This window comes from Gordionus sp. m RMFG-2023, chromosome 1, assembly GCF_954871325.1.
Source record: "Gordionus sp. m RMFG-2023 chromosome 1, tfGorSpeb1-WG-v2, whole genome shotgun sequence".
Classification (NCBI taxonomy): domain Eukaryota; kingdom Metazoa; phylum Nematomorpha; class Gordioida; order Chordodea; family Parachordodidae; genus Gordionus; species Gordionus sp. m RMFG-2023.
In genome coordinates, this window is record NC_088775.1 from 84,687,081 (window position 1) to 84,704,095 (window position 17,015).

The following is a 17,015-nucleotide window of genomic DNA, read 5'->3' on the forward strand; positions in this document are numbered from 1 at the left end:
ATGTCCAAAACAAATTAACTCATGATTTTCATTAAAATTTTCAAACTTCTGAACGCTTTAAAACAATTAGAATTTTTATAAAAAAAAAGAAGAAGTTATTGGACACCCGCTTAAAAATTTCCTTCACTTTTTATTTTTAGGCAATTTTTTTTAAAGTATCATTTTAATTCATCAAAATATTTTTTCTAACGGCTATACAAACTCGCATCGCACACATTTATTAGTATGCACAAATTAAGCGTATCAGATGCTGCGTTGCAATCGCGAATAATGCATTTCAAATTGGGATCGAGCAAATTTGGTAAAATTACCGTTTGGCGTTAGCAACCATTTTTTTAAAAAAAATACGCAAAAAAAGTTTGCCTTTTTCAATACTTTTTTTATTCTTAATTTTTGTAATATTATAATGTTTAAAAAAAAATTAACTTACTTATATTTCAAAATGGAATATTTAGAAATTATTCATGCGCACAAATTGAGCGTTTCAAAAGCTGCTTGCAAGCGCAGATAATGCATTTCAAATGGCCTCGTGCGCGTTCGCAACCATTTTAAAAAACGCAAATAAGTTTGCTTTTTCATTACTTTTTTTATTCTTCGCTTTGTAAAAATTATATACTTATATCCTAAAAAGGAATATTTAGAAATTAAAGAAATAAGAAGGCAGACGATAATATAATTTTCAAAGATAAATCCTTTATTCAGAACTTATTTAAAATTTTGAATCGACAATATCAATAAAAAAGGCAATCTTAATTTAAACAAGGGATGCGTTACGTTTTTTTTATAAAAAAAATTACGACAAAACGTAAACGCTCAATTTGTGTGCACTATAAAGAAAGAAAAATGCAGAAGATAATATAATTTTCAAAAACAAAATTCTTTTTTTTTAAGATACTTAGTTAAAATTTTGAATCGACTATAATAAAAAAAAAGGCAACCTCAAATTTAAACATCGGGATGTGTTACGTTTTTTTTAATTAAAAAATTATCGCAAAACGCATATGCTCAATTTGTGCGTTACTATTTAATTTGTACCCATTTTTCTTTTGGTGATAGATTAAAATGGGCGACAATATTAAGTTAACATATTTGAAGTCATGATATATATAAAAAAAAATCTTTCTTTATTATAATTCTGTATTAGCAGTACCATGTATTTCGTTACCTTTTATATATATATTGATATATAATTACCCATATATCCATTAAATTATTTATTAATACTTATATATATATATATATGGTATGCTATTTATTTTTAAATTCATATATATATTATAAATATAATTACCCTTTTATCAATCAAATTATTCATCATTTGAACGCATCGTCTTTTCGATTTTTTTACACGTAAATGGTCCAAAAAAGTCCGAAGTTTGGAGGTCAAAGTGGGATCCCTCTTGAAATCGTAATAATGGTAATTGAGCCATTGCCTCAACACGTTTATAACCCTAAATATTTTGGTCGATTTTATTTTTTATTGATGATAAAATAAATTTCATTATTTTTTTTCATGAAGTCTGTGCGGAATATTGGAAGAAACAAGATGATATTTTTGATAAAAATGAGATATATATGTAAGAAAGAGTTGGGGCGGTATAAACAATGGTGTCTCTATAGGGTTTATTGGGCTTGGAGTTCCGTCAAAATTTTGGAGATTTCAGAAATTTTCTTTCAGTTAATGAGCACCCAATGAGCCCCAACAAACTGAAAAAACTAGTAATATACCTGGATATATTCACATGATTGATGTGTAAAAGTAAGTAGATAGCGAGATTATGATATAATCGATTGAAAGGGGCAGATAGCCAATATAGAAGATAATGGCAAATTAAATAAATTATGATTAGTCTAGGTGGGGTCATCAACACATAGCGTAACATTATAATAATAATAATAATAATAAATGGTGATATTATGGCGTGCTAAAAATGAATACCTAAACTGAACCAAAACCACGAATTCTTTCCTAAATTTCAACAAAGCTTCCTTGCACGCTATCTCCAAATTTTCTTCCGTCAGCGATGGTTGATTCAGTGATTTCGCGCTATTGTGGCGATCACGGAAAGATTTCTTGATATTTTCCAGAGTATGATCATCGATTTCGGGAATGTTATAGCTTTTAAAAATAATTTTTTGTTAAAATATCGGCAGTTTTAATAATTTTTAATAATTAACATTTTTTAACCCTATTGACAAGCTGTATCTTAATACATTATTAAATAAGTAGATAGGTAATAGGCCATTATTATATTTTTTTTCTATATTTTTTTTCCAGAGTTTGAATAAAATCTTCAAAAAATAAATTTGAGCAAAAATCATTGAAGACATTTTTTTCAAAGAAGTAGAGATTTTTGACCCAATATATTATAGCCAAAAAATATTAAGCGGACCTGAATATTTTGGGTATAGATAACAAAAGTTTTGGTTATTAACGAAATCTTGAGGTTTGCGTAATATTATTTTGACAAAAATCTTAAATTTAAAATCGGCAAAATCGAGCCATTAAAAACATTGAGCTAAATAAATACCCAAGTACCCAGTATTGATTAATAAAAGTAACGAAAAAAAAGAAATAAAAATTGTATTGGTAAGTTATAAAATTACATTTATACGAGTATATTTTTTTGGATGGTGTCACTTAATGAAGCGATATTATTGTCATCTATGAATGGGAAGATCATTGAATGCTTTCTGATTACACTTGATAATATATACGAAGTAAAAGGAGGTGTGTCAGACACCGATTTTCAAAGGCCGATCCGATAAAATATGGCATATCGGATCGGTATTATAAGATATCGGCTAATAACGGATTTTTCCCAATCGGATATTTAAAACCGGTAAATCACTATAAAAAATAGTGGTATATGGGTTTGCAATTTTATTTTGCATAATAACACTTACATGCTGTAAAAGAAAAGGAACAAAAAAAGAATGAAAATCAAAATATTTATAATTGCAAAAATTACGTTTTATATTATCAAGCGTAAACAAAATGGGAAATCAGGCCATTGAACCGAACATAAAAATTGCCCGCGAAAAAAAAATGTGGAAATTCAATTCTTTAAACACTATATGTTTTCCCATAACTCCACTAAAAAAAATAATTCTAAAAGCTTCTAAAGATGTTAGAAAAAAAAATTCTTTCTTTCTTTCTTTAATCACTTACTTCTCCCTTTAAACAGAGTATAAATCTTTCCTTTATAATAAAATACATATTCTTTTTGTTTAGATCATAAAGTTACCGATCCATTAAGGCGTCAAAAAGTTGGGTAGGATGCACGAAAGTCCTGTAGACCACGAGGAATATAGATAAATAAAAGGGATCCGAGTATTTGGGAAAGGTCAATCTTTCTATCAACTTGTCCAGAGTGCCAGCTTTGTGTTAAATAATATTGATAATTAAAAGTCATCAAGAATTTAAAAAAGCCAAGGTGTGCCTCCTAATTTAATTTTTCAAACAATTTTTTATTTTACACTTCTCTTTTCATTTATTACTTATACAAAAGATTTTCTAAGAAAGAAAAAACAAAAAAAACCTTTTACTAAAGGAATTTCTTTATCGTACTTGCAATCAAAAACTATATTTTGTGGAGTGTCTTGTTGGCAATATCTAAAGAAATCGATTTTTATCAATATTTTGATTTTATTTAAATAAATCATTGTAATTTTATTAACGTTTTAAAACAAAAAAAAATTTAAGTATCATTTGATAAATCTGGGATCACACTTATATCATACTTTAAAAAAAAATTTTTAAAAGAGACTGTGATAATTATGGATCATAATAATTTCGATAAATAATTTAACAAATTATGCCCGCACATTCGTGATTTTTTATACTCATCTTTCCAATATGAATTAAAATGCTATAGGTGGTTATAAATAACCATGATTCGTAATTGTGTCCTTTCTTTTCCTTCCTTCCTTCCTTCCTTCCTTCCTTCCTTCCTTCCTTCCTTCCTTCCTTCCTTCCTTCCTTCCTTCCTTCCTTTCTATAAGCTTACACGTATTTAAAAATAATAAATAATAAACTGCCAAAATATTTATTATAATTTAAATTAAAGTTTTTCTTTTCAAAATTATAACGATACAACAAAAAAAGAATAGAAGACTTATTTATACCTATATTTATCTTTTAAATGTACCAATATCGAGTAAGGCTGAGTCGATTCATCAGCTTCAATCATACTTGAGATCTGCTTGTTCAAGGAGCTATAAAAAAGGGAAAATGAATTATTACATTAAAATTTTATGATATATATATTTTTTAATTCATTGAATATTCGTTGCGTCACTTCTTTATTTAATTAATATTTTCCTCCCTCTATAAGCTTAATCGTTTATAAAAATAACGTATATCTATCTATCTATCTATCTATCTATCTATCTATCTATCTATCTATCTATCTATCTATCTATCTATCTATCTATCTATCTTATCTAATTTAATCTATCTATCCATCCCTCCATCCATCCTTCCTATCTTATCTAATATAAATTTTATTATATTTTTATCTTATCTAATTTTATTTTTTATCTAATACAATCTGATTTGTTAAGGAGCTCAAAAACGCCTGGAGCGCCTCTCCTTTTTAAAAATGAGGAGCAGGAGCGGGAGCTAGCTCCTTTTAGGGCTGGAGTGGAGGAGCGCAGTTCCACCGCTCCTTTAAATTTATGGTATAAATTAAATTATTTTTTAAATATTAATAATATTTGTTAATTAAAATTCGATAAAAATGAATTTTTATTTTATTTTATCCATTATTAAATGTTGAGCAGAGTTTTATATTGGTTTTTCTTCTAATCCTTTAAATATTAAATATCAAGTTTTTTTTCGATATTATGGATTTAGAGATTATAGAAGAAGTAATCGAATTTCCATTTCCATTATACAAAAAATATTTTAAACTTTTAAAAGATGTTGATCTAAATGATCAAACAAATTTAAGGGCAATACCTTTTGCGTTTTAGTAAAAGTATTTCATTTTCAAAAATGAGCAGATCCAATCTAAAAAAGCATCTAAAAGTAAAAAATCTTTCTTTACGAAATGGTAACTATATTTTATTTATTTTGGAATAATATTTTTTAAAATGGTTATAATTATTTTTGGGCAATTCATTATAGATGAGCTTGGGTTGTTAGATATGATGCTTTTTTAAATATATTTTAATATTTATTTTAATTTTCTCATTACTTGTTCAACCTCCTTTTTTATACCTGAATTAAAAGATATCTTTATAAAATACAATACCCCGCTTCCCTCTAGTGCTTCTATGGAGCGCTTATTTAGTATTGCAAAACAGGTCTTAGGGAGAGGCGTGGATGTTTGTTAGATTCTAATTTAGAAAATTTATTACTTTTAAAGACTAATAAAAGATTATAAATATTTTGATAGATCATTTAATATAAATTAAACTTTTTGATAAAAAAATATTATTTTGTTTCGTGTACCTTCTAAAAACTGAAAATCAAAGGAGCGGTTAGGAGTGGCACTCCATTACTTGAAGCGGGAGCTAGCTCCTTTTAAAAATGTAGTAGCGGGAGCGGGATCTAGCTCCTTTTGAGAAGGTAGGAGCGAAAGCGGGAGCTAGCTACTTTTAAAAAGGAGCGTTAACAACTCTGAAAACAATCGTTCTTTCATTCATTAACTCGTTTTGTGTGAATATATATTTTTTTTTACTTTTGAGTACTAATTTTGATCAAAAAACTTAGCCAATCGTAGGTTTCTGATGATTTCTCGGAGCAAAATGAGGTTATAAAATTATCATTATTATTCGGAACTATTCGAAAAGTACATGGGTCATCTTTTTTTCAAAAAAAAATTAATTTCTTTCTTTCATTATAAATTTCGGGAATTAATTTGTTTTTTTAAAGAACTAGTCGTCTTACCACTCAATTTATATTCTAAATACAAAATACAAAGATATCTTATATTTTATATCTAAGATACAAGTATCCGCGACACTGCCTAACCTTGCGTGGTGGCGGAAAAATAACAAAGGAAAATAATTTATTTTGTAAGCTTGCCCTTTAACTTTAATGACAATATTATCTGAACGGTAGCATAAAAAAAATCTATTTTTTCGTTCATTCCTTCTTCTGAAATACATTATCATTATAATTTAACACATTCATTATAGTGCTTTAAAAAATTTTTTAAAAAAAAACCTTCCACGGGGTAAACAGAGCAGTTCTTGATGGCGAACCCTTCGGAGATCTTAAAATCAGGTTTGTAACAATCAGTCAAAACCTCCCCATTATCCCTGAACTCTTTGCCTTCTTTCGATTCGGAATTTTTCGCGATGCCCAGCGAATGAAATGGCGAGGCAGTGTGAACGTGAGGCTCTACTAACAGGGTAGAAAGCAAGGTTTCCAAGGAAGTTCGCCTCATGGTAGAGGAATTAAAGAAGGTGGGAGATTTGCAAGCTATAAATGTACCATTTTCCCATAAAAAACAATAACGTTCTTCTAGATTAGTGTTAGTATCCGGTGAGGTAACTTTGAGGAGAGGTCCTTCTGTTAAAAAAAAATGTTGCGAGAAAAATTTAAAAAAAAAGAAATATTTCTATTTAATAAAATCTTTCGCGTGATGTTATCAATCAAATTCGGATAATTGCCTTTTATTTCAGCGTCAACCTAAAAATTGTTCAGAAGTACTTTTACACCCGTAAAAGATTTGACATGTGACTAAAAATAAATGAGTGCATAACTACCACCATTTTCATTATTAAAATGACGGTTCGCGTAGTGCAAACCCAAGTAATCTCATATAGGCTAACCCTAGCCTACAACAAATGTTTATACCATATGGTAATTTATTTCGCATATATTCTCAAAATTGATTGAGAATATATTACACATTTCATAAATCATATATATGGTACTTTTTTAGTCACATAACATACGTGTGTCATTTTAAAATATCATTTAAATTGGAAAAAAAAATAAGAATAATATATGACTAAAACAAAATGTCAGTTAATGTTACTAAGAGGAAAGTCATTAATATTTTTCGATAAAAGTTTAGGGTCATTGAATGTTCACTATTTTACAATCTAGAATTATAACTTATAAAATGAAAAGTGTGGTACGCTGCCTCTCATTCATAGTTAGCGCGTGGCAGGGTAATTCCTCATTCACAGTTAGCAAAAATTCGCGGCGAAGAATACAAAAAATACTGTGAATACAGGGTAAGCTTAAAAAATACTAGGATATTGAGAAACAAACTTTACAAATAGGAGATAGTGTTGTTATTTGAGCCAATTTTTAATAATCGCTAACTCAATATTTTAATCAGAAAAATATTATGTAAGCCTGAAGATATTGGTCATAGAAAGCACATAGATATGGACATTTATTAACGAAATCTCGAGGCTCAGGCAATATTTTTTTGTTAAAATATTGAGTTAGCCGTTTTTAAAAATCGCCTCGAATCGATTCGTTTAACAACACCGACATGCGATAGTATATGACGAATTTTTATTTATTAATAATTATATGATTAACCCATCAAAAGGAGTTCCGCGGACAATGGTTTGGATAATTTGTTGGCGCCGGAAGTCGAATTGGACGAGAATTCGTTATTCGAGGCTACAATTCCGGTGTTGAGGTTTACGAGAGCCCTGATATGGGGCTTATCGGGCCAACCCTCGATGCAATCGGTCTTGTTATTGTCAGAGTCCTCTTTGCCAGGCCGGGAACATCTTCGAATTTATTATACAGAAAAAAAATTTCAACATCAATGATTATATCATATATGATATTTGATCCTAATGTATTGTCGGGTGCCCATACAAGAATACTGAGAACCCGAAAAAGTGACTAGTTAAATATCCTTCCGCATCTGCTGGTTTCTCTCCGAGACCCCGATCTCCATCTTAGTCAAAATAAGAGTGATAGCAGAAAATATACCTAACGATATAAATACTAATCAAACAATTAAGAATTTCGACCTTTCAAATAAGATGGGGAAGGGGTGGGGGTAAGTTTAAACTTAGTTGAATTCTTGAAAATTTTATAATTGAGCTGGGAGCACATGCTTAAACAATATAATTTCCTACAAAAACATGCTTCATTCATACATAAAAACATGTCTTAAAAAGATATTTTCATAAAGCAAGTAAATTATTTATTTTACTATTTCTTCATTTCTTTTAAATTCAGCTGAGTTTTATATTAAAAAAAAATTAAAAGGATCATTCATATTCCCTCTAATTTTATTATTTAATTTTAAATTATAATGATATATAAGGGTTTTCATTCTATTATACCTGTTAAGCTGACCTTGTAACCAAGGAGGACATTGACATAAAATATCCGCTTTCAATAAGTCTAAAGCCGTGAGGGCGTTTTCCAGTTTAATCAATTCTTCGTTGATACTAGTACTAGGAGATGGGTAAAATAACTTTCGCGATCCGTAAAATTTTATCAATTCCTATTATCATTTTTTTTAGATATAGCAAAGAGAGAAAATTAAAACATAAAAACAACATCAATAATTCAGTCTGATATCGTTGGCGTATCTGTCATGATAAATATTAAAGTATCACGGAATCGCCTCATTGTGACTGAGACGGGAAAAATAAAATTAGTTTACACGTCATTTAATGACAAAAAACGTCATTTAATGACAAAAAATGTTCACAAAAATTGCTTAATCTTCCATACCAAATGCATTTTCAAATTGGTATGGGAATACATTTTTATGTCATTTTACATGAGTTATATTGTAATAATTTAAAAAAGGTTTTCTTAAAAAAAAATCTGCAACTTGTCTAATACAATCAATCATTTTATTTGTACTTATAATATGTGCAAATAAATATTTTACTAATTTCTCATGATAAGTATTACTAAAATTTAGGCCACATTTATAGTTAGCGCGTTTTGGATCAAGCCAATAGGAATAATTTATAAATATAAAGCGAAACGACGAAAACGCCATGATAAAATTTCGACAAAAATATGTTATATTATCGGTTTAAAGAATCAGCTGTGATTTCGGTAGCGTTAAATACCGCACCGCTTGAACAAAACGCGTTTGCTACAAATAGGTGTTAGACAAGTTGGACTTGCGTATCATCATTATCTATCTGTTGTATATATATATATCACGAGTGAAAGAAGAGGTCATTTAAGACTAAATTTTAAAAATAAATAAAATTCAATACTTGTATAATATGGTGATAGAAAAAGAAGTGCAGAATTGGGATATATAACAATCGCGGCAATACGTACAAATAAATATCTTTGATTTGTGGGTGTATCAACTGCAGAAATAATAGTATTTATTCATTTTTTATTTTATAAAAATGTAAAAATAAATTGAAGAAATATTTCATAATTTTTTTCCCATTTATTTATACAGCGGCTACATAAGGGGGGGAGGAATAGCAGTTTGTATCCTATTTTTTTGAGGGGGGTAGACGATGGGGGTAGGATACATTTTTGGGGGGTTATCTATTAAATTTTGAGATCAAATAGGACAAAATTTATTGCTGTATAAATAAATACTTTTATTTTAGACCTATTATAATACAATTCATCAACCAAATCTATATATTGCAAACAATCATAGACATTATTTTCCAAATAAAACTTTTTGCTATACTTACAAATGTAATTTAAAAGGTTTAGATATTTTCAGCAATAACATAATGCTATAATAATAAATACATTGTAAATGATGGAGGTTTTAATTGAATTTATTATTTAAAAATAACTCCTTTATATTTTTTGGTAGTTGGTAGTAGAGATAAAATAATTTAAGTTATTCTTTTCAAATTTTCTGATGGAGTATCATTATAATTAAAAAAATGGAATTAAAAATAGGTAGGGGAGTAAGCATAGGTTTTTGAAGGGGGTTTGCATCCAGTGAAAATCCTGTCATGTAGACGCTGTTTTTATATTAGTTCATTCTAACCTATATTCATTTTTTTTCTGCTTCCTTTTTAATCCATAGATTTATATTAGTATAAACTGCTTAACGATTAAAAAATACGTCTTTAAAAATAATCGCCATTTGCAAAAGAGCAACCTTTTTTTTAAAGTTTATGTTTAATTTAAGATTGAATATTTCATGAATTTCTGAAATTATTTTTATATTAATAGCATATAAATTGTAAAAGATATATTTTTCAAATCAATATAATTGTCACGTATTGGAATATATGTAGTGACGATTAGTATAAGAGAAAAACGAAAAATTATAAATCATTCATTCATATTTTATCAAATATAATTATAATTATTATTTCAATTTTAGATTTATGGGTTCGGTTCATCCGGTGGTAAATATTATTTTATTTTAATCATATTTATTTACAGATATAACTTACATTAAAGAAATTAAGCTTCCACCTTTAAAGTAATTAAATTATACTGTAGTTCTCGGGTATAGGCTTTTTCTTTGTCCCACTCCTTCTAAATTAAAGCCTATAGAGGTTTAAGCAACATTTTTCGAAATGTTGTGCCTACAAGTACGTGCGGCTTGCCGACAAACGTGTGGAGGGCTCCTCATATTTTTATTTTTATACCCAAATTAAATTGTTCCAATTAGATGGAAATGAGGAAAACCTAGCGTAGCTCTGTTGAATCTTCAACGTTAGAGGGCAAAAGCGCTATATATCACGTATCACGTATTTCAATTTTGTGTTAGTTTTTTTATTTTAATACTAATATTTTACTAGTGATGATATATGTGCGTTACATGTGAATTAACAAAATATATTATGGATATTTAAAGATTAAACTAAGATAACATATAATAAATAAAATATTATCAAATTATAACTATATACAGTAGTTCATATATACTAATAATAAGAAAAATTAATTAAATATATGAAACAATTTTTATAATAATATACATTAAGAAAATAAAGTAACAAGAATATTTCCGAAAGATGGGGCATTTAAAAATTTTTAATTTATATATTTTTTGTATAACAAAAATTGCGGTTTCATTTACGAGAGAATATGAATATATATGATTAAATTTTGAGATTCATATAAAAGTTTTTTATTTATTTTTTTGGAAGAATAGATAATGATAAATTACAAAATGAAGGAAGAATTAAAAATAACCCCATATAATTCATGAAAACATAAAAATTACAGGAAATTATGTTTTGTATAATGAAAAAAAATTTATTTGCCTAAAACTATCATATTTTAATTTATTTATCATATTTATTTTTAAATTAAGCTTTCTTTTTTCTCAAAATGATGAAATAATATTTATATATCTAGAAACCATGAGTTTAATTAATATTTGCAAATTAATAAGGGGTCCTAATTGCTGATAACATATGCTGTTTAAAAAATTCTTTTTTAACTGCATGGTCCACTTACTTTTTATTATTAATTATAAACCTAAATAATTTAAAAAATAATCATCTTTGCTGAACAAAAAACTTTTACATGAATTTTAAAATTATGCCATTTTATATTATAAAATACATATTCATATACTGTTGTAAATTTTTTTTTTTTAAATATATTTTTGTTATATAAAAAAATATACAAATCAAATTTTTTAAAAATACTCCATCTTGCGGAAATTCTTTTTGTTTAATATATATATTTAATTTTCTACATTTATTAAAATATGAATTTTTAAAAAATAATTAATTATTTTTATATTATATTATTTTGAATAATGTTATATCATGCAATTTATATTTATGTGATTTAAATATAAAAAAAATTCATAAGTATATAATATATTTAATGTTAAAATCATTATAAACATTAACTTATTAAAATGATGTTCCTTTGTAAATGGCAACCAAATGTACGATGTTTTTATAATATTATAAAATTAAGTTTCTGCTAAAATATCTGACATAATATATATAGCCTTTTTTAAAAAATCACATAATTTCCTTTTTCAAACATATGGTGACTTTGAACACTATCGTACTCTTTTTTTCTAGAAAAAAATAACTGTTTCTGAAAAAGGTCAGTGTATAAATGTGATTCATCAAAAAGACCTATTTATCAAGCCCAACCAATCTTTATTACTAAAAATGAAAAAAATAAAAATGAGGCAGATATCAATGACGTTAAATCTTTGCAAAACCAAATAGCTGGGGGAAAAAACTTTTCAATTAAAAAAAAAGAGGTCTAAAATAGAAGTAGAAAAAAATTGTTAAAATCTGATATATATGCAATTTACCATTTATATTATACAAACAATTATCATAAGTAAACTTGTAAATATTTTGAAAAATCTGAATCAAAGTTATTTGTGAGGCAATTCATATTATCACAATCACTGTCACATATTTTAAACACATCATGGTTTGAGCAAATATATTGCAAAACTCCAGTTATATATTTGAGGTACACATTAAATTCTTGAACCAATACAAGATCTTCAAAAAGGTTTACCATTTCATTAGAATTTAGTTGAATTTCTAATAACTGCTTGCAATCTTCTAGGCCCCATATTAATTTTACAGATAAGTAATATATATCATCTAATATATCCAAATTTACAAGCCAGTTAGTTTTAGCACAGAATTTATTCTAAAGGTATTTTTTATTATATTTATATATATTTAACACTTCATATAATTTTCCTACTATTAAATATGTTTTACAAGATATTTTTATAATTTTTAGTTTGCTATCTATATCAAAGTTTATTTAAGCTAAAATTCAAGTTACTTGAAAAGCATTATTGATGAAAAATAGATAGTTAAAATTGAATAGAAAGTGATTAGTGTAGCTATTACATTTCATTTAAAATCTATAATTTAAATTACAAATACAACATTTTTAAATGTAATATATTCTAACAAATAACTTCATTTGGTTTATTGGAGTAATAAGTCCTTAGAGGGTACTTAATTAATCGATCAATATACTTCAAATCTTTGAGATAGATAGCCTCCTCTCTAATAATGTATTCTATTATATTTTCTAAATACATCCCAATATTATTCCGTTTTTTGTTATAGTAAGGCCAACTATTATAGTTATATCTTATGATATCAATGGAATCATATATTTTTGTGTTATATTCTTTTATATTATCCTGAATTATTGAATCACTAGATATTAAGAAGAGCTCTTCTAAATCCTAATAATAATTTAAGGCCACACCAATTAAATTATAAATACTTTTCGAGCATTAAGCACAAGATAAATATCTTTTTTATCAACATTATATTGATTCAATAAGGAAGCATATTTACATAAATACTGTAAAATAAAAAAAAATTGGCATGAATATAAATTAATTTACCTTTAAAATTTCTAATGATAACTTCTCTATAATATAAGATATAAGAATAGCCACATTTATATGCAATTTATATGGTAAAAGTGCCTAGCAATTTGTAAAATATATACGCTTCTTTAATTAATATACTTTTTGAAAAATATTAGGTAATTTAAAAGAATTGAATATAGGTTGAGGTTTCTTTATATTTTTATCAAAATAATTTTGATATTCATTTATACATACATTAGCAATAGGCTTTGGGAAATAGTTTTTTAAGATGTTTTGAACATCCTATAATGCAATTTTATTTTATATAATTTAATCATAAACTTACATGTAAAGAATGTGGTTTAAATACAGAGATTTTTTTCAAAATTTGCAATAAAAGTGATTCAAAATATAGCTTAGCTTCCTCGTTAAATATTAATTTGGATCCATGGGTCAATATCAACTAAAAAAGAAATATATAATATTTAAAGGAGTACATTACTCTATCTATGTAATCCTTTAAATCTAAAATCATCTGGAATTTATAAATCTGCTGGAATATAAAAATCGAAAGATTGACCCTCTGTCATATTTTTATTTCACGGTATATGTCAATTGTGATTGAGATAAATAATTAAAAATATAAATAAGTCTGAAAATATTATATCAAATTATGTTCTTAATCATAGGCTCCTCTTGCCACAACAAATAAACATCACAATTAAAACGCTGATTCTCACCCAGGCAAACGCAAACAGTGTAATTGGCCTGCGGCTTATTCAAAGAAAAACGTATGAATCAGGAGCATCGCTAGCCTTTACAATCTAAGGGGGCTCAACTAAAAAAGACGCTCCCCCATACCCTAAATTTTTGGGCCTTCGGTACGCTTTTGCCCGGCCTTCGGCCGGGTTTTATATTAATATATTACACTTTTTTTAAATTTGTCAACACTGACAATTATTCTGAATTTCGTATTTTGTCATTTATTATATTATGCATACAAAATAAACTGGCTTATAAATAATTAAAACAATACAAGACATTTCTAAAAATAATATTTTTTTAATACAAAATCTAATTACTTTATAAAATATTTTCATTGCTGATATAAAATAAATTTGCGTCTAAAGAATTACAAGTAAGATTTATTAATTCATACATATGAATCAATTGATAATAGTTTTTAAAACCACATAATGCAATAATATCATTCTTAGCAAACTAAAATTGAAAAAAGGTTATCAAACTAATATAACTCTCTGTTACCATTTTAGACAATGTTTTATAGAATGGACTAATAAGGAAAAATTTATAGGTTTAAACCAAATCAACAATTTTTGAAGAAGAGAGTGTAAACGACCAATCCAAATCATAAAACTATATGGTGGTTTCCTTTTAGATGACATGATGAAAGCTAGATAAGTAATCGAGAAAATTATTGTGACTTTTTCTAAAAGATTATCTTCCATTTTAAATGATATATAAACGAGTACACATTGACCATTATTGTTTATCTAAAATATGCTATCATATGCTCTCAGCAGCTGTAGGAATAATCATAAATTACATAGCAATATAAATAATAGATAATGGTTAATTTGCAGTAATAGCCATGACACTCACGGTGTAAATTAATATCAGAATTTATTATGTTAGATAATTTGATAAAACAAAAACACTATAAATCTTTGGAAGAAATTATATAAATATATTGAAACCTTAAGTTATTTACAAGGAAAGGAAGCCATATTAGAAATGAAATATTTTCTAACTATAAAATAAGGACCAGAATGATATGATGAAACAATTAAGATTTTATATATTGTCGCACCACCTCCAGTTGGTATATTATATCTTAAAATAATAGTAGTTTGTAATACAAAAATATACTTGTATTAAAAATTTAGCTCAAAATTGTTTTTCGAAAAAGAAAAAAATAGCTTGAAGAAAAGATATCAAATTTATTACTTCTATTGTAGGATGAATAACAAAATGTTTAATTTTTATAATTATTTATAAATAAATAGATGGCGTTAAATACCTAAATGCAAATTGTTACTATATTTATAATCAAAACATTTATTAGAAAAATTCATTATAATATTAGCTGTAATATATTATAACTGTCAAATAAGTCTATAAAAACGGTATTTTATCTAATATTTTATAACAACTGTATATGTATATAATAGAGGATTATAAAATATACTAGATGATAACCCGTCAAGAATGACAGGAAATCAGGATTTTCTTCTTTGCTCAATGATGGATGAATAATAAAAATTTCTATCTTATTTTCATCCAATAGTTAAGATTACACGGAAACAATGTTACTTATTAGCATCCCAAATACCAACATTATCCACCAGAGCTCCTGTCAGGCCAATATCTAGCCAATATTTAAAATTAAAAAAATTTTTGAAAGATGTTTAGCAAGCTATGTCCAAGTCCAAATTAATTGTGAAAAATATTAACCATGCCCAGGAAAACTCAGAATAATTAATTTTTTCCTTGGATCCTGAAAAATAGTTAGGGGGTTTATAAGAATTCAATCTGTCTAATATATGTATATATTAATTGGGAAAATTTTTCAAAATTATCATCAAATGAAGGGGAAATATTTGATTTACCTATCATTGTATGAAATTCATGAATACATATTAAAGGTCGTAACATTAAAAGGTGCTGGAAAATAAGGATCTACTATATGTCAAACAATATATATGGTTAAAAGAAAATATTGATGATATTACCAAATATTCTGAGTCAATTTTAAAATTGACACAGACAAATGTAAAATATTATAAGGCAAACATATAAAATAGTTTTTTATTTTAGGAATCTAAAAATTGACATCTGGGAACAGAATTATTTTATATATGTATATTAACTGCATCATACCTTAATGAAATTGCTATCCCTCGCTGTACATTATGTTACTATTATTTGTTATTTATTATTGAATAATAGCTAGATCAACCCTATAGTTATTATTAAAAAATATTCCTATTCCTACATCGTTTCTATTATAACTTTATTAAACTCAAATATAATAATTTTTATATATTTTATGGAAAAATTATCTTTCAAAATAAAAGTTATTATTAGTTTTCCAACTATTTATTAAATATTGATACAATTATTTACAGCATATATTTATTTATTAAGTATATAAATAAAATGTAAATATAACCATTATCAAATAATAAGTTCATACAAAGTTTAATAACTGAAAGGTAATATATAATAATAAATACAATTAAATGTTTACATATCTTTTAATCAATAACTAATAATTGAATCATATCAAACATTTTGAATATTTTTATTTTTTTAAAACTTAAATGTATCCAAAATGTCGTTATTAATTTGTAAAAATTTTAAGGATTTTTTTAAAACATTTTGGACACAGAATATAAAATAGTTTTTTATTTTAGGAATCTAAAAATTGACATCTGGGAACACTATTATTTTATATATGTATATAAAATTAACTGCATCATACCTTAATGAAATTGCTATCCCTATGTCTAATGCTGTACATTATGTTACTATTATTTGTTATTTATTATTGAATAATAGCTAGATCAACCCTATAGTTATTAATAAAAATATTCCTATTCCTATTCCTATTTCATTTCTATTATAATTTTATTAAACTAAATATAATAATTTATATATATTTTATGGAAAAATTATCTTTCAAAATAAAAGTTATTATTAGTTTTCCAACTGTTTATTGAAAAAATTATTTGATGCGTTTAAAGTTCTACTGATCCCTAAATATTC

At 26.1% G+C, this 17,015-nt stretch overlaps 1 protein-coding gene and 1 long non-coding RNA gene across 2 annotated transcripts in view; both read right to left on the bottom strand.

The window, feature by feature from the left end:
• The window catches only part of LOC135931659 (son of sevenless homolog 2-like), a 41,760-nt gene extending 28,680 nt beyond the window's left edge, over nt 1-13,080 (bottom strand). The window contains exons 1-12 of the mRNA XM_065468916.1: nt 12,819-13,080; nt 12,221-12,538; nt 9,178-9,276; nt 8,278-8,441; nt 7,514-7,710; nt 6,176-6,523; nt 5,688-5,811; nt 4,129-4,218; nt 3,543-3,616; nt 3,249-3,381; nt 1,940-2,119; nt 1,292-1,451 (exon numbers count right to left, since the gene is read on the bottom strand). Coding sequence (XP_065324988.1) covers nt 1,292-1,451; nt 1,940-2,119; nt 3,249-3,381; nt 3,543-3,616; nt 4,129-4,218; nt 5,688-5,811; nt 6,176-6,523; nt 7,514-7,710; nt 8,278-8,441; nt 9,178-9,276; nt 12,221-12,538; nt 12,819-12,944 — 2,013 coding nt within the window. The 5' untranslated portion in view covers nt 12,945-13,080. The remainder of the gene's footprint in view (nt 1-1,291; nt 1,452-1,939; nt 2,120-3,248; nt 3,382-3,542; nt 3,617-4,128; nt 4,219-5,687; nt 5,812-6,175; nt 6,524-7,513; nt 7,711-8,277; nt 8,442-9,177; nt 9,277-12,220; nt 12,539-12,818) is intronic.
• Nucleotides 13,081-13,495: 415 nt separating this feature from the next.
• On the bottom strand, nt 13,496-13,791 carry LOC135925691 (uncharacterized). Its single transcript, XR_010571712.1, has 3 exons — nt 13,729-13,791; nt 13,573-13,689; nt 13,496-13,529 (listed from the first exon to the last, which is right to left on the bottom strand). It is a non-coding gene; the product is annotated as an uncharacterized LOC135925691 (long non-coding RNA).
• Nucleotides 13,792-17,015: the final 3,224 nt, after the last annotated feature.